Source organism: Triticum urartu, chromosome 3 (genome assembly GCF_003073215.2).
Source record: "Triticum urartu cultivar G1812 chromosome 3, Tu2.1, whole genome shotgun sequence".
Taxonomy (NCBI): domain Eukaryota; kingdom Viridiplantae; phylum Streptophyta; class Magnoliopsida; order Poales; family Poaceae; genus Triticum; species Triticum urartu.
In genome coordinates, this window is record NC_053024.1 from 483387528 (window position 1) to 483410962 (window position 23435).

General features: G+C 44.1%; 1 protein-coding gene across 1 annotated transcript; it reads right to left on the reverse strand.

Moving 5' to 3' along the window:
- Nucleotides 1-6056: 6056 nt before the first annotated feature.
- On the reverse strand, nucleotides 6057-11997 carry LOC125544483. Its single transcript, XM_048708196.1, has 5 exons — nucleotides 11732-11997; nucleotides 11534-11659; nucleotides 9089-10611; nucleotides 8872-8897; nucleotides 6057-7189 (listed from the first exon to the last, which is right to left on the reverse strand). The coding sequence occupies exons 3-5, from the start codon at nucleotides 10578-10580 to the stop codon at nucleotides 6458-6460; spliced, it is 2250 nt and encodes a 749-aa protein (XP_048564153.1). The 5' UTR covers nucleotides 10581-10611; nucleotides 11534-11659; nucleotides 11732-11997; the 3' UTR covers nucleotides 6057-6457.
- Between the last annotated feature and the right edge of the window lie 11438 nt (nucleotides 11998-23435).

Here is a 23435-nt window from a genome sequence, read left to right on the forward strand (position 1 = left end):
TCAAGATCTTGCTTCTTTTGAAGATAATCATAGGAAAGCTTTTCATAAGTAGTTGAGAGAGTCTCAAGACGATCTTCAAGTTCCTGATACTTAACGTGAAGATTTTTTATGTCTTCAATTAAGGATTCAGAACGAGTCATTTCAGCACCCAACAGATCATCGCTTCTGTCTAACAGTTTTTGAATATGTTCCATAGCTTTCTGTTGTTCAGTTGCAATTTTAGCAAGTGTTTTGTAGCTAGGTTTTGAATCACATTCAGAGTCATCGTCACTAGATGTTTCATAGCGAGTAGTGCGTGTGTTTACCTTGGCACCGCGTGCCATGAAGTAGTAGGTAGGAGTGGAATCGTTCTTGTCATTTGCGTCGGTGTCGGTGATGCAGTCATTGTCTTCAGTGTTGAAGATGGACTTGGCGACGTATGCTGTAGCCAGACTCGCAATGCCAGAATCAGACTCCTCCTCAGACTCCACCTCTGCCTCTTCAGATGCGGACTCCTCCTCTGAATCCATCTCCTTTCCAACAAACGCACGTGCCTTGCCAGATGAGCTCTTCTTGTGTGATGAAGACTTTGATGAAGACTTGGAAGAAGACTTTGAGTATTTCTTCTTCTTCTTGTCGTCAGAATCATATTCCTTGCTCTTCTTCTTCCTTTTGTTCTCATTGTCCCACTGTGGACACTCAGAGATGAAGTGTCCAGTTTTCTTGCACTTGTGACATGTTTTCTTCTTGTAGTCATGAGCAGAAGCTTCATCATTCCTTGAGCTTGATCGTGAAGATTTTCTGAAGCCTTTCTTCTTGGTGAATTTTTGGAACTTCTTCACTAGCATTGCAAGTTCTCTTCCAATGTCTTCAGGATCATCGGAACTGCAGTCAGATTCTTCTTCAGATGAGGAGACAGCTTTTGCCTTCAAGGCGCGAGTTCGCCCATAGTTTGGACCGTATATATCTCTTTTCTCAGAAAGCTGAAACTCATGTGTGTTGAGCCTCTCAAGTATGTCAGACGGATCGAGTGTCTTGAAATCAGGATGTTCTTGAATCATCAGGGCCAGAATGTCAAATGAACTATCAAGTGATCTCAGCAACGTCTTGACGATTTCATGTTTGGTGATCTCAGTGGCGCCGAGGGCTTGAAGCTCATTTGTGATGTCAGTGAGCCGATCAAAGGTGTGCTGAACATTCTCATTGTCATTTCGCTTGAAGCGGTTGAAGAGGTTGCGAAGAACACTGATTCTCTGATCTCTCTGGGTTGAGATGCCTTCATTAACCTTGGAGAGCCAGTCCCAGACTAGCTTGGATGTCTTCAAGGCACTCACACGGCCATACTGTCCTTTGGTCAGATGACCACAGATGATATTCTTGGCAGTAGAGTCCAGTTGAGTGAACTTCTTGACATCAGCAGCAGTGACACCTTCTCCAGCCTTGGGAACGCCGTTTTCGACGACATACCATAGGTCGACGTCAATGGCTTCAAGATGCATGCGCATCTTATTCTTCCAGTAGGGATATTCAGTTCTATCGAAGACGGGGCACACAGCGGAGACTTTGATTATCCCTGCAGTCGACATAGCTAAAACTCCAGGTGGTTAAACCAAATCACACAGGAACAAGGGAGCACCTTGCTCTGATACCAATGTGAAAGTGCGTTATATCGACTAGAGGGGGGTGAATAGGCGATTTTTATGAAAGTCTTCAAAACGTGGGAGTTATGAAGACATACAGTGAAGATTATGCCTATTACTATGCAGCGGAAGTTAGATTACACTAGGCCAGCCGTTATGAAGCCAAACAGATCATACATTCACGTTGTGAAGACAAAAGATAAAGCAAGCATGCAATGGCTTCATAATGAATAACAGTAAGTCAAAGGAAGTGAAGATGAAACCAGTGACTCGTTGAAGACAATGATATGTTGGACCAGTTCCAGTTGCTGTGACAACTGTACGTCTGGTTGGAGCGGCTAGGTATTTAAACCAAATGACACACAGTCCCGGACACCCAGTCAAGGACACTTAGTCCAAGACACCCAGTCCTCACCGTTTTCTCTTTGAGCTAAGGTCACACAGACCTCGCCCAATCACTCTGGTAAGTCTTCAAGGTAGACTCCCAAACCTTCACAGACTTCGTTCACTGGCAATCCACAATGTCTCTTGGATGCTCAGAACGCGACGCCTAACCGTCTGGAGGATGCACAGTCCTCAAGTGTAATAAGTCTTCAGATCACACAGACAAGGAGACTTAAGTGATGCCCAATTTACTCTGGCTCTGGGTGGTTAGGGCTTTTCTCCTCACTAGGAATTTTTCTTTCAAAGGCTTCGAGGTGGGTTGCTCTCAAACGACAAAAGCCGTGCATTGAAATCTGAGCAGCCAACCGTTTATGGTTGTGGGGGTGGACTATTTATAGCCACTTGGCAACCCGACCTGATTTGTCCGAAATGACCCTGGGTCACTAAGGAACTGACACGTGTACCAACGGTCGAATTTTGAACTCACACGGCAACTTTACTTGGGCTACAAGTAAAGCTGACTTGTCTGACTCTGGACAAGATTTGCTCTCATAGTCTTCGCTCGAAGACATAGGATTTGAGTTAGGCATCACTTCAGTCATTCTGTCTGGTTCTCTTGGACCCCACTTAACAGTACGGTGGTTCCTACGACACAACATAAATGAAATGAAACTACGAAGGATCTAAGTCTTCGAGTTCCATAAGCTTCATAGGGAGTCTTCTCATGTCATTGTCTTCAATATGAATATCTTCATAAACCACCATTGTCTTCAATGTCTTCATACATTTTTAGGGGTCATCTCTGGTAGTAAAACCGAATCAATAAGGGACTTCTACCTGTGTTTTCCTGCAATTCTCACAAACACATTAGTCCCTCAACTAGGTTTGTCGTCAATACTCTAAAACCAACTAGGGATGACACTAGATGCACTTACAAATAGGCGATACACGAATGAATCAAACATCTTCACTGTTGCGCTCGTTGATCCTCTTCTTCATGTTGATGAACCACTTCTTATCTTCCTCATCCAAGAGGCTAGCGTCCTACAACATGATTCTTGACTCCTCAGTTTCCCTCGCAAGCATCAACTTCTCTCTCTTGAGCTCGATTCCTTGCATTGTCGTCGCATTTCCATGCTCTCTTTTTTGCATATTTCTCTTGCTTCTCCAAGTTGGGACAGCCGGGGCGCTCATAGACTTCGCCGAGGCATCTTCCATGGCAGTGATGGGGGATGGGGTACTCAGTGTCAACATCTAGGATCACGGAATCAGGCAGTGGACAAAGAACGACGGCGCGAACATGGAGCAAGGGTGGAGGAGGGAGATGGCTCAAACGCGGGAAAGGGAGGACTGAGGTGGAAGAGAGGCGATCAATTTGGAGCGGATTTGAGATAGGACGGGCCGGGCGTCTGTATACTCGCCCCACATATGGGCTGCGTTTGAAGGAGTGCCGATCAGTGCGAACATTTGGGTTGGCTATGCGGGATCCAATTGAGTGACTTTTTTCCGGACTGGGTAGTGACTGGGTTGTCCATCCGAACATTTGAGAGGAGCTTGATGGGTCCAGTTGTATATACTCTTAGATGGAAAAAAGTTCTTGCTTTTCTGGACGCAGTCAAAAGAATTGTCACACTATAATTAATCATGTACACTTAGAGTGGGCTCTAAGTGGGCATGACACTGGCTTCCTATATTTTTCTTATTTATGCGCCTTGAGAGTCCTATCAATCAAATAGGGGATATAGTTACAACAAATGACTCTTCCCAAAATATATGAATAGATAGAAAATTTAGGGTATATAAAGAAACCTAAAGAAAAAAAAAGGACCGCAATATCTGAGTGTTTTCTTCCTCAGCGTTTGTCAAGCTTGTCATGCCTAATCAACTAAGTTGCCATGATAACTTTGTAGGGTTTGTGGAGGCGAAAATTGCCATGTAGCATAAAAAGACAAAAAACTTGCCACGTTGCATAGAGAAAATGCCATTCATTTGATCGTGATCCGACGGATTTGAGGGCGTTCACTGGATCCCAAAAAATCTGACTTTCGCCAATTATCATTTCCCGAAGAAAACTTATAGGACTCAATCATGCAATCAAACAATTCACATAGAAATAATTCTTAAGGATTATTCTAACAAAATTACTTTGCACACAATGGGTGCGTGGCTGATTTATGAACGATGCGAAATCGGACGATGTCCTGTAGTTTGCTTCCTCGCACCAATGGCTTGATTAACAGGGTCTATAGCAACGTTCTTATTCTAATGAGTCAACATTCAGGAAAATTCTTTTAATCAAAGAAACCTAGGTCTCATGCGGATAAAATAAAGGCACATAAAATGAGACGATGTCAGCTTTATCTTAAGTCACCGGAGGTCCTAATTTTTTGTTCTCCACATGTTAAGGTAATCAAAGAAACCTAGGTCTTAAGTCTTTTAAAATGCACATCCTAGTTCCTATTTGATCTCCAACCCGCGTTGTCTAGATAGCATGTCACTTCAACCACCACAATATAGACCCCTCGACAACTAAAGAAACATAGACCTCTTGGAAAATCATCTCTTCCATTTGTACAGCCTTGCTCTCTGTTCTAATTTTAAACAATGTGTGTGCCCTCGGCGCAACAGATGCACAGAACATGCACAAACACGCATCACATGCATTTAGGGGCAAAGCCAGGATTCACACATAAAGGGGCGAGTTTGCTCATGGAGGGGGCAAGCTCTCATGGCGTGAGAGAAATTGGCGGCAACCACCACTATCACTAGTTCACTACCACAGAAGAAGTAGCAGTTTGTTGAGGGGTCTAGCCCCACCTCCCTCATCTTCTCATGTTTGGCAGCTCACCAACAGCTAGCCACCATGCCGCGACTGAACTGGCTATGTTTCATCACACTGTCTGAAAGGACAACCTCTCGCTCGTTGCTGCCTCCCCCTAGCATGGACCGTCCCCAAGGCAACTAGGCCCTTAGCTTCAATGTGCGCATGCTCGTCGCCATGATCGTCGTGCTTCTCAAGGCCATGGAGGGGGAATGGTTCGTCCACGTCATCGAGATCTCCGGGCCACCAGCAAGGTCAATCAGCTCCACGAGCACCGACATCTCTGCCGCTGCGGCCTGGACCATGTCTCCTCTAAATTACCTTCCCCTGCTAGACCTTGGTAGCAGGTGATTTCGTCCACGCCCACCCGAAGCACAATGTGCCCAAGATGGGGCTGACCATATTAGAGACGAAGGGCATGTTTCGTTCAGACGGAAATACGGACCTCTGACAAATTCCATCTGATTGAAGGACCGCGCCAACATGCCAACGCCAGTTCCACTTACCAACAACAATGTCATGTGCGTCCAACACCAAGAGAACGTTGAAGGGGTCGATGACCTTCAAAGCGACGCCCCACGTGGGGGGGGGGGGGGGGGGGGGGGGGGGGGGGGGGGGGGGGTGACATGGAAACAACACCTTCGCCCGACCTACACTGGAGTCTTAGACTTTCGCCTGTAGAACATGACCGGGGGTGGAGGGTGAGGAAGACACTCCACAACCTCCTTTCCCCCTCACACACACATTGGAGGAAACGAACGCCCACGAGCACCGTGTTGCCAATCCTTTCGCTCGGAGCAGTCCAACCCCACGTGATCGGGCAGCACATCGGCACCAGCCAATGTGATGGTGTCGCCGCCATCACGCAGGAGCCATCAACCTCCCCAACGGCCAGGCAGGAAAATATCTTATGCTCCTGGAGCACCTAAGTTCCCTAGATCCCACAGGGAGAGCTCGCACGAATTTGCAGAAAGCCCACAACGAGTCTCGTCATTACACACAAGTCCAGCAATCATTCGATCTATATCCGAGCTTGCGCTACTCCAGGAGCACAGGATATTCACCCACAGCCGGACCACCGGTGAGCCCCGGCGGGCTGGATCCAGCACCATTGCTACGCCAGACGGCTTCTGCTTCATAAGATTTAGAGTTTGCGCTTCAAATATTTATCAGGATTGGGTCCAGAAAACATTAGAGTCTAAACTTTTATCCTTCCAGCAGCTCCGAAGAAAAGCACAGCGACAATGTAACTCTTTTTCTTTTCCCTTTTTTCTGGAAGCAACAAAAACGTAACTCGAATTCAAGTAGAGCAAACATAAACTGAATGCAACCTCTACAGTTATGAATATCTGTTTGGTTACGGTACACAAATATGGCACCCTTCAGACGATGGAAAAAGATATCCATCCCAGGAACCTTACAGAATCAACACATCAATCTATCACACTGTGATTGGTAGAAACCACACATATTTTTCTCTCCTTGGAATGATATTCACACTACCATGTTTTTCTCTTCTTCTGTGAGGAAACAATCATACACATTGCCATCAGCGTAGCAGTGCAGTTTCTCTCCTGCATGCAAATTTTAACCCACAGCCGATGGCCGGTCTTGAATAAAGCCGGACAGGCACTCATAAGCCCTCTGTCTTCCAGACTACAGAAGGACCCCTCTTCTCAAGTTCACAAGGGCGGAGCTTGTTCATTACACGCCCCATCATAGCCATCGCTGCGATGCTTGGAAACTGACCTTCAAGACAATCAGGTGGTGTGTTAGACTTTCGCGATTGCTTTCCTGGACTCGAAGCTCCATGAAAACTAGGGGTGCCACCTTGGCACCACCTCCCTATCCAGTGATTAAGACTTTTTGTTGACATAGGAGACGCATCTTGGTTTTGTTGGTCCATCAATGTTTCATGCACCACTTGGTCCTCAACCTGTTTGATCATGCAAGCACTGTCCCTCTTATAATCAAGCACTTGACCAAACACGGTACATGCCCCTCCAGGAGTTGCTATGTCTCCAGTCTTTGGTTTCTTGGAACAAGGAACATGTGGATCTGAACTATCACATTTCAGGCGTTTCAGCCACTTGTCATTTGGATCTGAGCATACTGGTGACTCAGTTGGAGCCTTGGAAATCGGATTTCTCATTCTGCTCATTTGAAAAAGAACTAGATCCAAATTCATGCTTGACGTTTTGGGTATGCTCCATTCTTTCTTACTAGCACAAGTTGCTTTGGAATAAGAGTTTTGATGCTCCGAGCTCATGTTGATTGTTTCATTTCCTTCACAGCAGCTTGATACTCTTTTAGTTGAGGAGGAGACTACCCGTTCAGTTTTTTCCGAGTCTGGGTAACCAGAGTCCTGTGGAACAATTGTTAGTTAGAAAACATTCATAATAAGTTGCACCTTTTCCAATATAAATAAAATGCTTTAGTTCTAGGGTTCCTGAAGCTGGTTAGACTATGAGCAACAGAAAGTTAAATGTACATGAATATACTAAATTTAACAAATGGTCATATTTCAATGAAGTTATAATGTGGCAAACGAGATTCTGGAGTAGGAAAAGGATTCCACCAAAGACAACTAATTTTATGATCTTCAATGAGCAGACGTTGTGGGTGTTAGTACGTGCATCAAAGGAGCACTAGCTCCATCATGACCGGTCGGACTGAAAGTGCATCATAGGCCCCCGTAGTGAATTTTGATGATTTATGACAACATGATTAGGACAGGGGTGCGTGGAAGTTAGCTATCCACGTGCCAGAACCATGAGTTGGTTTCGAGATCTTAACTTGAACCAAGTGTGGAGAATGTTTTTTTGCTTAAATACTCAAACGCACTTGGTCCAAATCTTCCACAAAACCTGAGAACCTCTCAGTGATCCCTGATCAGAGCTGCCGAGTGTGTCATTCGGTCCCTCAGTGAGTTGAGAGAGTGGCACCAGTGCGTTTGGACCCTCCAAGCGAGGCGTCCGGATATACCAGGATGCTACAGAGGCCAACCGCTAGCGTTTGGCGTATCCGAGTGAGCAACACTCAGAACCTTTGAGACTGTGTAGCGTGGATCTTAGGTTTGGTTCCGTCTCTCCGAGATGGATAAATCCATCCGGACAAGCCGAAAGTAAGTACTCCCTCCGATCCATATTAATTGTCGCTGCATGTGTAGGAAGGGGAGCATTGGCGCAGCAATAAAGGTGTAAAGCTGTTGCCTTGTGACCATGATGTCACGGGTTCGAGTCCTGCAAATAGCCTGTTACAGAAATGTAGGGAAAGGCTGCGCCCAAAAAGACCCAAAGTGGTCGGACCCTTCCCCGAACCCTACACAAGCGGGAGCTACGTGCACCGGGGTGCCCTTTTTTAGAAATGCTTGTGTAGGTTCGTAGGCCTCTTACAGAAATGCAGGGAAAGGCTGCATACAAAAGGCCCAAAGTGGCCAGACCCTTCCCCGGACCCTACTCAAGCAATCAGAGTTATGTTCTTGAAAGGTAGGAATCTTTGGCAGCATGTTGATTTACAGTAGCATGCAAAGTGCGATTTTTTTAGAAAAGAAGATACATTTTTCACCTTTCAACTTTGAATTCTGAAACCAGTTCTTCTAATCCTGAAGTTTTCCAAATTTATTTGCATGTCACTCCCATTTCCTGATATTTTTCCGACCTCTGAAATAAAATAAGACATTCTGTTTTCATCTTTTTTTATTTTAATTCATTTTCCTGAACTCCCACCACCACCACCCCTCCCCCCCCCCCCCCCCCCCCCCCCCCCACACACACACGCACGCACGCACACACACAAAAATTAAGCAAACATGGATTTTCTAAGTTCTTTCCCGTCTGATTGATATGTTTGTATTTTCCCTTTTTTACATGTTTCTGATTTTTCATGATTTCCTTGATCTTTTTTTTTCTTTCCTAATACAAGAATAAAGTCATATACTACTAAATAATCTTTCATGACTGCATAAATGCCTTCATGTTTCTTGGAAAACCAGACTATCTTTTGGTTGCATATAGTAAATTAACATAAAGCAAAGTGGAATTGTACCTTTTGTGTTGACGTTGAAGCGAACCCTGCAAAGAAACCAGAACAAACAAGTCATTAACATTACAGTGAGCAGAGGTAGTGCAAGAATGTATGTAGATTATCAGATGGCATGTTTTGACACAAACAACCTGACAAATACGTAAGTTCTGTCATCCAGGTGCACCAGAAGTTCAGAAGGTAAGTCAAGTTATACTAGATTATTTCATAACCGTCTCACCTGCTATGGATTTTGATGCATCATGAGTATCGCTGTACAATGTATCTGTTTTTGTCGAGAACTGTTTCTGTGTTTCCAATGAACATCTGCTTGTGTTACTGCGAGAATTCACCGAATATGTTGGATCTTTGGAGCATGTGAGATGTGATTTGGATGGTACTGTCAACATTTCAAATAAGCAGGACCCTTTTTGCTTGCTATTTGTCAATTTTTGCCTTGGTGGTTTTCTACAAGCTAGTGCTTCACCTTTGCTCTTCATTACTGGTGCCTTTTCAATTTTATCCAGTAACTTGGAGATCTCTGTGAAATTCACAGCAGAATCCACTTTGCGATATTGTTGTTCACCCTGTAACAAATTAGGAAATGTCACACCTTGGCCATTAATGTCCATATCAATGCCCTTGCCAATGGAAGAAGCATAAACTGATTTCATCTGGTATTCTCTATCTAATGCTGGCTCATAAAATACTACTTCCTCCAAATCCTGTTGTTTTTGGCATCTTTCAGATGTTCCTAACTTATGTTCCAACAAAGGTTCAACAATTTCATCGTCTTTTCTGCTTGCTGAAAATATGTCATTATTCTTGCTAGACTGATAAGGTGACCCTTTTGATGGGCTACCGAGGGAGTTAGTTTCATCCTTACTGCAAGAGCACGATTCTTCAACTGACAAATGTGCTTTCAGATTTCTTCCTGCATGGTCGGAATTGAGACCGAGACAATCATCTTGATGAGGTTGGATGACTGCTGCAGATTTACAGTGCGTCATATTTTCATCAGATACTTGGTGTGTGTGGAACTGATATTCCTTTGATGAAAATGCCATTGTATTAGACGCAGATATATTCGCCTTCAAATTATATTGTGGGACAAAAATTTTATCAGATGACGCAGAAAAAGCAGACCGTCTTGGGTTGAGTATACTGTCAATTTTCCTATTGATTGCAAACATAGGAAAATGACTCCATTCTGAACTCAGATTGTCAGAGCTCAAAAGTTTATGAGAATCCACAGATAAATCTGAAGGCTTATGTACAGAAAATCTTTCTGATATCACTGTCTTAGCAGCATATACATTCAGATTTTTCTGTACCATAGATCTTTCGAAAGGTCTATTAAACTGATCAGTATTCTTGCATTGAACTTCTTGGCAAACATCATGTGCTACACCCCACATATTAGAACTGAATTGCTGTGTATTCCCGGAAGATGCACCTCCATGGCTAACTCCAACCATCAACCTTTCAGCCATCCTAGCTTTCATGAGCTCAAAAGGTAAATTCCCACAATCTTTTGAATATCCGACATCATCGATTTCCTCAAACGGACTACAGCTCTTGCTATTTTGAGGTTCTGCACTGTGGCCATCTCTTGTCCAGTGTGCCATCCACAGGGAGTGCTTGCGGTAAGATGATTCTCTGATATCACTTTTGCTCAGCAGAAGTTCAAAGTCTTCATTCTCACCAAATCTTTTGGAAGCACCACCTGACATGAGTTTAGTTTAAGAAAATTGCCTGAAACTTCTGCAGCAAACAGGAAAAGAATGGTAGTAAGTCATTTTGTAGTGTGATATACCTGTCTATGCCAAATGAAACCAGTATATAGAAGAAAAGAAAGAAAGAGCTGGAGGACAACAATAGCTGTTAAAATTTACACAAATTGACACACGTAAATGTGAATTTGCACATTTTGCACAAAGGCGAAATATAGGGTTGATAGTTCAAACTTCAAATCACCCATTTAGCACAAATTATGAAAAGTACCACCACTTTATTAAGATAACAGTAACTTCGATTGTACTTGACATGTTCTACAGCATGTTACAGATTGGTACCAAATAGCAAGGACAAGATTAGTAAAATAGTAAACTTTGACGGTCTTACCAAAGTCATTCTGATAGTTCTTTTTATCCCATTCTATGAAGTTGGACTGTCAGGTCATGAAACTTGTTCTACAACATGTTATAGATTGTCACAGTACCAAATAGTAAGGACAAGACTACTAAAATGGTAAACTTTGACCATTCTATGAAGTCATTCTGATGGTTCTTTTAAGTTTTAATCCCATTCTATGAAGTTGGACTGTCATGTCATGAAACTTGCTCAGACTCTTGTCATGAAACGGCGTAAAGTGAACGAATCTATGACTAAATAAATACAGTACAATACTACTAGTAGAGAATATTTTTTGCGGGGTCTATCCAACAATGTGGCAAACAACACAGGATAGACGTCACGAAAATACAAGGCATGGTAGAACTCAGTGAGATGCACACTTCGCAGAATTATGGAGGGCACAAGGGAAGGGGAACCATGGAGGTGCTTGTTAATTGTTAGTATAACTTTCAAGGAACCCCGAAGCTGAGACTGGTAACATGAAACAAGAAATCTACAGCAAATAAGAACAAGTAGCCATTCAAGAGAGAACAGGGAAATTCTGAATTACCTGGGCGACCGCTCGCCTCCTTTCTCCGACAGAATCAGATCAGAGCGCCTCAGCCGCGACTTCAGAAACCGCCAAGCTCCGGCAAGAACAGTCCGGCCAAGAACCTAAGCCGTTCGCTCGGGGCTCCTATGGTCCAGAACTACTCAGAAAGGCTTAAAAGACCACAAATTAGCAACTAGCGGCGGCGGGCGGCGGCACCTGTCCGTGAATCCACTTGCGCCACAGCCAAGGGCTAGCACGGCCGAGCGCTCAGCCCCGCCACTCCTTTCCCGCTCCGCGCGCCGCCGTCACAATCGCGGAATAAAAACGTGTGGGCGCGCGACGAGGCTTTCCGGCGGGGAATGATTCCTCTCCCTCTCCGCCTCGCGCAGGATTAGGGAGGAGAAACTGTGGTTGGTTGGTACACATACGGCCGCGTCTTGTCGCCATTAAAGGCGTAGGATGGCGGGGAGAGGAGTGGAGCGGGGAGGACGGTGGAGCAGCCGGGGTGACGTAGCAGCTTCTCGGCCATGTAAACACTGGCAGGTGCATGATTTCTTTTTTGGATCCAGCCAGTCAACAAAATATCTCGGCGCGCTTTGCGCTTTTTCTGAGGCTCCATGCCGGCGATATTTATGGGTGCCACGTACCCTGCCCAATCTACTATTCAATGTATGTATATATCTCCCAGCCTGTCGGGTGCTGCCACGGTGCCACCAGTCCGAGGCTCCCAGCCACCCAGCCAAATCATCAGGACTCCTTGATTCAAAGAAATTTGAGTAAAATGCACTGGTGGTATTTGAACTTACTAAGAAAGCATGCTTTGGTCACTGTATTTCAAAATACGATTAATACGGTCACTTAATACGTCTACATGTGATTGTACGGTCATTGTTTTACGCCACTCGTCGCCGCTCCATTTGACCACTTGTTGACCAATCCGAGGCGACAGCTGGCGTTCGCGAGGGGTTCCGCAGCATTTTTACAAGGAAATCCTTGGCTGGCTCTGTAATTCCTCCTATCTCCTTGTCTATTCGGCTACGATCATAACGAAAGGGGAGGAGGTAAAAGGGGAGGAGGGAAGGGCGATCGTCGGCGGCACCGCACCACCACCATTGGAGTCGCCGCAGAAGGGCGAGAGCCGCCGCGCAGGCGCGATGCATCTCATTGCTGGAGCCGTTTTGTCGGGATGTCGCATGTTCGTCGCCCCGATGGTGCTCCGCCGCCCAACTACGGTAAGCCCTCACCTCGCCCCGCCATGGTTCTTGCGCTGTAAGCTATAGGGTCTGTGTTTGTTAGTCAGATACGCCCATCTGTATTTTGAAGATTTGCCTAGGGTTTTTTTACCACGATTTGGGGGTTTCAGCGTATAGGGTTTTGGGTTTGGAGAAGGTGGTTGTTTGTAGGTTATTTGGGGCTGAAAGGTGCTATATGTTGCTGCATGTTGAAGATGTTGGTTGTGTAGGTGAATTAGATACTCAAAGGTGGTTGCTTGCATCTATTTCTTGCAGATTATGTAGAACAGAAATTCTGAAACTCAGTTGTGCTCTGTTTTGATGTATGCAGATAAGCGCAGCAAGAAGTTTTCAGTTCAGTTTAACCATGGTGGTTATTTCCTTGGGCAAGGTAGCAATCGTTCATATGTCAATGGTCATCAATTGTGGTACGATGAAGTAGATGCAGATACTTGGTCTCCAATCATGGTTGAAAACCTAGTTGAAGAGATAGGATGGGAAATGGCAGGCAGGCTGAAGGTATATTACTGCATTCCCATTATGTCAATCAAGAGTAATGGGTTGAGAGAAATCAGAGGAGATAGTGACACATATCAGATGCTCACATTTGTGTCACTTGGGCATTACTCATTTAGTTTGTATCTTGACCATGAGGAAAGTTTGAATGCAAACTTGACAGAAGATGATGTGGTCAATTTCCCAATAAGGCAACTACCTCAAGTGCTTAGTCCTTGCAAGAGTAAACCAAATGAGCCACAAATTGCAGATATTGATGTTGAGCCTGAAGATGCAAATATGCCACACCCAATTCCTATACAGGTAGTGTATCCTCGAGAGCATGCAGAAGATGATGGTGTAAGCAACTATGTGTTTGCAAAAAGGAAAGCATCTTATGTCAGTGAAGATGTAAGTGTGGAGGAGCCAGATGTGATCCAGCCAACAACAAATGGTGATGATGATGATGATGTTGAAGGTCAAGGTGAATGTGGTAGAGGAAGATACTGCAAAAGGAAAAACAGACAGTGCAACTCATCTGGACGAGCAAGTTATGAAATGGAAACAAATGAGAGTGATTCAGATGACTCCAACTTTGATCCTGGGGCCATAGTGGATAGTGATTATGATATTAGTGATGGTGAAGATGATCTGTATGCTGATAATGTGGATATGGATGAGCCTGAAGACAGAAAGTTGAAAGAGAAGCAGAAGGAACAAAAAAAGAAAGTGCTTGTTAAAGGAAATGAGAAAGAAGCACATGAGCCAGTAGCACATGATCCTGAAGATGAGTTGTATGAGTTAGAAGGAGATGACTTATGGGCCCCTGATTCAGATGATGAAGAAATTTACATAAAGTTCAAGGCATTTAGAGCTCAGGACCTACACTGCCCCAAATTTCATGTTGGGCAAGTCTTCCAGACTGTTGAGTTACTCAGGAAAGCAATCAGGGAATACAGTTGCAAGAACAGAGTTGATGTGAAGCTCCTTGTAAATGATAAGAAAAGGGTGAAGGCAACTTGTGATGAGGATTGTACTTGGTACCTTTGGGCCTCTTATGATAGTAGGACAAAGTGTTTCATGGTCAAGAAATATGTACATGAACACACATGTACCAAGAAGTGGAAGATCAAGGCTTTCACTGCTCCTTTCTTAGCACAGAAGTACCTTGAGAGCTTTAGGGCAGACCAAGATATGAATCTGAGGAACTTTTCAAGAGTAGTTCAGAAGGAATGGCATATGACACCATCTAGGATCAAGTTGCAAAGAGCTAGAAGGCTAGCAATGAAGATTATATATCGTGATGAAGAGGCCCAGTACAATTTGATGTGGGGCTATGGAAATGAACTTAGGAGAAGTAACCCAGGCAGCTCATTTTTTGTCCAACTTGATGATCAAGCAAGGTTCAGCAAAGCATATATGTGCCTGGATGCTTGCAAAAGAGGTTTTCTTCAGGGGTGTAGGCCAATGATATTCATTGATGGATGTCATACTAAGACAAGGTATAGAGGACAGCTACTAACTGCTGTGGGAATTGACTCAAATGATTGTATTTTCCCTATTGCTATTATTGTGGTTGAAGTGGAGGACAAGCCTGTTGGGTTTCGTAGTAATTTCAAAAAAATTCCTACGCACACTCAAGATCATGTGATGCATAGCAACGAGAGGGGAGAGTGTTGTCTACGTACCAACGCAGACCGACTGCGGAAGCGATCACACAACGTAGAGGAAGTAGTCGTACGTCTTCACGATCCAACCGATCAAGCACCGAAACTACGGCACCTCCGAGTTCGAGCACACGTTCAGCTCGATGACGATCCCCGGACTCCGATCCAGCAAAGTGTCGGGGAAGAGTTCCGTCAGCACGACGGCGTGGTGACGATCTTGATGATCTACAGTAGCAGGGCTTCGCCTAAACTCCGCTACAGTATTATCGAGGAATATGGTGGCAGGGGGCACCGCACACGGCTAAGGAATAGATCACGTGGATCAACTTGTGTGTCTAGAGGTGTCCCCTGCCTCCGTATATAAAGGAGTAGAGGGGGGAAGGCTGGCCGGCCATAGAGGGAGGCGCAGGAGAGTCCTACTCCCTCTGGGAGTAGGATTCCCCCTCCAATCCTAGTCCAACTAGGATTCCTTGGAGGGGAAAAGAGGAGGAGGGGGCCGGCCACCTCTCCTAGTCCTAATAGGACTAGGGGAAGGGGGGGGCGCAGCCCATCTAGGGCAGCCCCTTCTCTTTTCCACTAAGGCCCACTATGGCCCATATAGCTCCCGGGGGGTTCCGGTAACCCTCCCGGTATTCCGGTAAAATCCCGATTTCACCCGGAACACTTCCGATATCCAAATATAGGCTTCCAATATATCAATCTTTACGTCTCGACCATTTCGAGACTCCTCGTCATGTCCGTGATCTCATCCGGGACTCCGAACAACCTTCGGTACATCAAAATGCATAAACTCATAATATAACTGTCATCGTAACCTTAAGCGTGCGGACCCTACGGGTTCGAGAACAATGTAGACATGACCGAGACACGTCTCCGGTCAATAACCAATAGCGGGACCTGGATGCCCATATTGGCTCCTACATATTGTACGAAGATCTTTATCGGGTCAGACCGCATAACAACATACGTTGTCCCCTTTGTCATCGGTATGTTCCTAGCCCGAGATTCGATCGTCGGTATCCAATACCTAGTTCAATCTCGTTACCGGCAAGTCTCTTTACTCGTTCTGTAATACATCATCTCGCAACTAACTCATTAGTTGCAATGCTTGCAAGGCTTATGTGATGTGCATTACCGAGAGGGCCCAGAGATACCTCTCCGACAATCGGAGTGACAAATCCTAATCTCGAAATACGCCAACCCAACATCTACCTTTGGAGACACCTGTAATGCTCCTTTATAATCACCCAGTTACGTTGTGACGTTTGGTAGCACCCAAAGTGTTCCTCCGGTAAACGGGAGTTGCATAATCTCATAGTCATAGGAACATGTATAAGCCATGAAGAAAAGCATTAGCAACATACTAAACGATCGGGTGCTAAGCTAATGGAATGGGTCATGTCAATCAGATCATTCAACTTAATGATGTGATCCCGTTAATCAAATAACAACTCATTGTTCATGGTTAGGAAACATAACCATCTTTGATTAACGAGATAGTCAAGTAGAGGCATACTAGTGACACTTTGTTTGTCTATGTATTCACACATGTATCATGTTTCCGGTTAATACAATTCTAGCATGAATAATAAACATTTATCATGATTATAAGGAAATAAATAATAACTTTATTATTGCCTCTAGGGCATATTTCCTTCAGTCTCCCACTTGCACTAGAGTCAATAATCTAGATTACACTGTAATGATTCTAACACCCATGGAGCTTTGGTGCTGATCATGTTTTGCTCGTGGAAGAGGCTTAGTCAACGGGTCTGCAACATTCAGATCCGTATGTATCTTGCAAATCTCTATGTCTCCCACCTGGACTAGATCCCGGATGGAGTTGAAGCGTCTCTTGATGTGTTTGGTCCTTTTGTGAAATCTGGATTCCTTTGCCAAGGCAATTGCACCAGTATTGTCACAAAAGATTTTCATTGGACCCGATGCATTAGGTATGACACCTAGATCGGATATGAACTCCTTCATCCAGACTCCTTCGTTCGCTGCTTCCGAAGCAGCTATGTACTCCGCTTCACATGTAGATCCCGCTACGACGCTTTGTTTAGAACTGCACCAACTGACAGCTCCACCGTTTAATGTAAACACGTATCCGGTTTGCGATTTAGAATCGTCCGGATCAGTGTCAAAGCTTGCATCAACGTAACCTTTTACGGTGAGCTCTTTGTCACCTCCATATACGATAAACATATCCTTAGTCCTTTTCAGGTATTTCAGGATGTTCTTGACCGCTGTCCAGTGATCCATTCCTGGATTACTTTGGTACCTCCCTGCTAAACTTATAGCAAGGCACACATCATGTCTGGTACACAGCATTGCATACATGATAGATCCTATGGCTGATGCATAGGGAACATCTTTCATATTCTCTCTATCTTCTGCAGTGGTTGGGCATTGAGTCTTACTCAACTTCACACCTTGTAACACAGGCAAGAATCCTTTCTTTGCTTGATCCATTTTGAACTTCTTCAAAATTTTGTCAAGGTATGTGCTTTGTGAAAGTCCAATTAAGCGTCTTGATCTATCTCTATAGATCTTAATGCCTAATATGTAAGCAACTTCACCGAGGTCTTTCATTGAAAAACTTTTATTCAAGTATCCCTTTATGCTATCCAGAAATTCTATATTATTTCCAATCAGCAATATGTCATCCACATATAATATTAGAAATGCTGCAGAGCTCCCACTCACTTTCTTGTAAATACAGGCTTCTCCGAAAGTCTGTATAAAACCAAATGCTTTGATCACACTATCAAAACGTTTATTCCAACTCCGAGAGGCTTGCACCAGTCCATAAATGGATCGCTGGAGCTTGCACACTTTGTTAGCTCCCTTTGGATCGACAAAACCTTCTGGTTGCATCATATACAACTCTTCTTCCAGAAATCCATTCAGGAATGCAGTTTTGACATCCATCTGCCAAATTTCATAATCATAAAATGCGGCAATCGCTAACATGATTCGGACGGACTTAAGCATCGCTACGGGTGAGAAGGTCTCATCGTAGTCAATCCCTTGAACTTGTCGAAAACCTTTTGCGACAAGTCGAGCTTTGTAGACAGTAACATTACCATCAGCGTCAGTCTTCTTCTTAAAGATCCATTTATTCTCAATTGCTTGCCGATCATCGGGCAAGTCAACCAAAGTCCATACTTTGTTCTCATACATGGATCCCATCTCAGATTTCATGGCTTCAAGCCACTTTGCGGAATCTGGGCTCACTATCGCTTCTTCATAGTTCGTAGGTTCATCATGATCTAGTAGCATGACTTCCAGAACAGGATTACCGTACCACTCTGGTGTGGGTCTTACTCTGGTTGATCTACGAGGTTCAGTAGTATCTTGTTCTGAAGTTTCATGATCATTATCATTAACTTCCTCACTTATTGGTGTAGGTGTCGCAGAAACAGTTTTCTGTGATGTACTACTTTCCAATAAGGGAGCAGGTACAGTTACCTCGTCAAGTTCTACTTTCCTCCCACTCACTTCTTTCGAGAGAAACTCCTTCTCAAGAAAGTTTCCGAATTTAGCAACAAAAGTCTTGCCTTCGGATCTGTGATAGAAGGTGTATCCAATAGTTTCCTTTGGATATCCTATGAAGACACATTTCTTCGATTTGGGTTCGAGCTTTATCAGGTTGAAGCTTTTTCACATAAGCATCGCAGCCCCAAACTTTAAGAAACGACAAGTTTGGTTTCTTGCCAAACCACAGTTCATAAGGCGTCGTCTCAACGGATTTTGATGGTGCCCTATTTAACGTGAATGCGGCCGTCTCTAGAGTGTAACCCCAAAACGATAGCGGTAAATCAGTAAGAGACATCATAGATCGCACCATATCGAGTAAAGTACGATTACGACGTTCGGACACACCATTACGCTGTGGTGTTCCGGGTGGCGTGAGTTGCGAAACTATTCCACAGTTTTTCAAATGTACACCAAACTCGTAACTCAAATATTCTCCTCCACGATCAGATCGTAGAAACTTTATTTTCTTGTTATGATGATTTTCAACTTCACTCTGAAATTCTTTGAACTTTTCAAATGTCTCAGACTTATGTTTCATTAAGTAGATATATCCATATCTGCTCAAATCATCTGTGAAGGTGAGAAAATAACGATATCCGCCACGAGCCTCAATATTCATCGGACCACATACATCGGTATGTATGATTTCCAACAAATCTGTTGCTCTCTCCATAGTACCGGAGAACGGTGTTTTAGTCATCTTGCCCATGAGGCACGGTTCGCAAGTACCAAGTGATTCATAATCAAGTGGTTCCAAAAGTCCATCAGTATGGAGTTTCTTCATGCGCTTTACACCGATATGACCTAAACGACAGTGCCACAAATAAGTTGCACTTTCATTATCAACTCTGCATCTTTTGGCTTCAACATTATGAATATGTGTATTACTACTATCGAGATTCAATAAAAATAGACCACTCTTCAAGGGTGCATGACCATAAAAGATATTACTCATATAAATAGAACAACCATTATTCTCTGATTTAAATGAATAACCGTCTCGCATTAAACAAGATCCAGATATAATGTTCATGCTCAACGCTGGCACCAAATAACAATTATTTAGGTCTAATATTAATCCCGAAGGTAGATGTAGAGGTAGCGTGCCGACCGCGATCACATCGACTTTGGAACCGTTTCCCACGCGCATCGTCACCTCGTCCTTAGCCGATCTTCGCTTAATCCGTAGCCCCCTGTTTCGAGTTGCAAATATTAGCAACAGAACCAGTATCAAATACCCAGGTGCTACTGCGAGCATTAGTAAGGTACACATCAATAACATGTATATCACATATACCTTTGTTCACCTTGCCATCCTTCTTATCCGCCAAATACTTGGGGCAGTTCCGCTTCCAGTGACCAGTCTGCTTGCAGTAGAAGCACTCAGTTTCAGGCTTAGGTCCAGACTTGGGTTTCTTCTCTTGAGCAGCAACTTGCTTGCCGTTCTTCTTGAAGTTCCCCTTCTTCTTCCCTTTGCCCTTTTTCTTGAAACTAGTGGTTTTGTTAACCATCAACACTTGATGCTCCTTTTTGATTTCTACCTCCGCAGCTTTCAGCATTGCGAAGAGCTCGGGAATAGTCTTGTTCATCCCTTGCATATTATAGTTCATCACAAAGCTCTTGTAGCTTGGTGGCAGTGATTGGAGAATTCTGTCAATGACGCAATCATCCGGAAGATTAACTCCCAATTGAATCAAGTGATTATTATACCCAGACATTTTGAGTATATGCTCACTGACAGAACTGTTCTCCTCCATCTTGCAGCTATAGAACTTATTGGAGACTTCATATCTCTCAATCTGGGCATTTGCTTGAAATATTAACTTCAACTCCTGAAACATCTCATATGCTCCATGACGTTCAAAACGTCGTTGAAGTCCCGATTCTAAGCCGTAAAGCATGGCACACTGAACTATCGAGTAGTCATCAGCTTTGCTCTGCCAGACGTTCATAACATCTGGTGTTGCTCCAGCAGCAGGCCTGGCACCCAGCGGTGCTTCCAGGACGTAATTCTTCTGTGCAGCAATGAGGATAATCCTCAAGTTACGGACCCAGTCCGTGTAATTGCTACCATCATCTTTCAACTTTGCTTTCTCAAGGAACGCATTAAAATTCAACGGAACAACATCACGAGCCATCTATCTACAATCAACATAAGCAAGCAAGATACTATCAGGTACTAAGTTCATGATAAATTTTAAGTTCAATTTAATCATATTACTTAAGAACTCCCACTTAGATAGACATCCCTCTAATCTTCTAAGTGATCATGTGATCCAAATCAACTAAACCATGTCCGATCATCACGTGAGATGGAGTAGTTTCATCGGTGAACATCATTATGTTGATCATATCTACTATATGATTCACGCTCGACCTTTCGGTCTCCGTGTTCCGAGGCCATATCTGTATATGCTTGGCTCGTCAAGTATAACCTGAGTATTCCGCGTGTGCAACTGTTTTGCACCCGTTGTATTTGAACGTAGAGCCTATCACACCCGATCATCACGTGGTGTCTCAGCACGAAGAACTTTCGCAACGGTGCATACTCAGGGAGAACACTTCTTGATAATTTAGTGAGAGATCATCTTATAAAGCTACCGTCAATCAAAGCAAGATAAGATGCATAAAAAGATAAACATCACATGCAATCAATATAAGTGATATGATATGGCCATCATCATCTTGTGCTTGTGATCTCCATCTCCGAAGCACCGTCATGATCACCATCGTCACCGGCGCGACACCTTGATCTCCATCGTAGCATCGTTGTCGTCTCGCCAATCTTATGCTTCCACGACTATCACTACCGTTTAGTAATATTACATCGCGATTGCATTGCATACAATAAAACGACAACCATATGGCTCCTGCCAGTTGCCGATAACTCGGTTACAAAACATGATCATCTCATATAATAAAATTCAGCATCATGCCTTGACCATATCACATCACAACATGCCCTGCAAAAACAAGTTAGACGTCCTCTACTTTGTTGTTGCATGTTTTACGTGGCTGCTACGGGCTTAAGTAAGAACCAATCTCACCTACGCATCAAAACCACAACGATAGTTTGTCAAATAGACTCTGTTTTAACCTTCGCAAGGACCGGGCGTAGCCATACTTGGTTCAACTAAAGTTGGAGAGACAGTCGCCCGCAAGCCATCTATGTGCAAAGCACGTCGAGGGAACCGGTCTCGCGTAAGCGTACGCGTAAGGTTGGTCTGGGTCGTCTCGTCCAACAATACCGCCGAACCAAAGTATGACATGCTGGTAGGCAGTATGACTTGTATCGTCCATAACTCACTTGTGTTCTACTCGTGCATATAACATCAACATAATAACCTAGGCTCGGATGCCACTGTTGGGTTTCGTAGTAATTTCAAAAAATTTCCTACGCACACTCAAGATCATGTGATGCATACCAACGAGAGGGGAGAGTGTTGTCTACGTACCAACGCAGACCGACTGCGGAAGCGATCACACAACGTAGAGGAAGTAGTCGTACGTCTTCACGATCCAACCGATCAAGCACCGAAACTACGGCACCTCCGAGTTCGAGCACACGTTCAGCTCGATGACGATCCCCGGACTCCGATCCAGCAAAGTGTCGGGGAAGAGTTCCGTCAGCACGACGGCGTGGTGACGATCTTGATGATCTACAGTAGCAGGGCTTTGCCTAAACTCCGCTAAACTTCGCCCATCTAGGGCAGCCCCTTCTCTTTTCCACTAAGGCCCACTATGGCCCATATAGCTCCCGGGGGGTTCCGGTAACCCTCCCGGTATTCCGGTAAAATCCCGATTTCACCCGGAACACTTCCGATATCCAAATATAGGCTTCCAATATATCAATCTTTACGTCTCGACCATTTCGAGACTCCTCGTCATGTCCGTGATCTCATCCGGGACTCCGAACAACCTTCGGTACATCAAAATGCATAAACTCATAATATAACTGTCATCGTAACCTTAAGCGTGCGGACCCTACGGGTTCGAGAACAATGTAGACATGACCGAGACACGTCTCCGGTCAATAACCAATAGCGGGACCTGGATGCCCATATTGGCTCCTACATATTGTACGAAGATCTTTATCGGTCAGACCGCATAACAACATACGTTGTTCCCTTTGTCATTGGTATGTTACTTGCTCGAGATTCGATCGTCGGTATCCAATACCTAGTTCAATCTCGTTACCGGCAAGTCTCTTTACTCGTTCCGTAATACATCATCTCACAACTAACATATTAGTTGTAATGCTTGCAAGGCTTATGTGATGTGTATTACCGAGAGGGCCCAGAGATACCTCTCCGACAATCGGAGTGACAAATCCTAATCTCGAAATACGCCAACCCAACATCTACCTTTGGAGACACCTGTAATGCTCCTTTATAATCACCCAGTTACGTTGTGACGTTTGGTAGCACCCAAAGTGTTCCTCCGGCAAACGGGAGTTGCATAATCTCATAGTTATAGGAACATGTATAAGTCATGAAGAAAGCAATAGCAACATACTAAACGATCGGGTGCTAAGCTAATTGAATGGGTCATGTCAATCAGATCATTCAACTAATGATGTGATCCCGTTAATCAAATAACAACTCATTGTTCATGGTTAGGAAACATAACCATCTTTGATTAACGAGCTAGTCAAGTAGAGGCATACTAGTGACACTTTGTTTGTCTATGTATTCACACATGTATCATGTTTCCGGTTAATACAATTCTAGAATGAATAATAAACATTTATCATGATTATAAGGAAATAAATAATAACTTTATTATTGCCTCTAGGGCATATTTCCTTCAAAGCCCAACTGGTGTTGGTTCCTTGAGAGGCTTAAGAATGATCTAGGCATCATGAACACCACCCCATGGACTATTATGTCTGATAAACAAAAGGTAAATGATGTTGATCTTCATAACTTGCTCTTATGATACCTTCTTTCATTCAGTTCAGCACCATATGAAGTAGTTGTTACT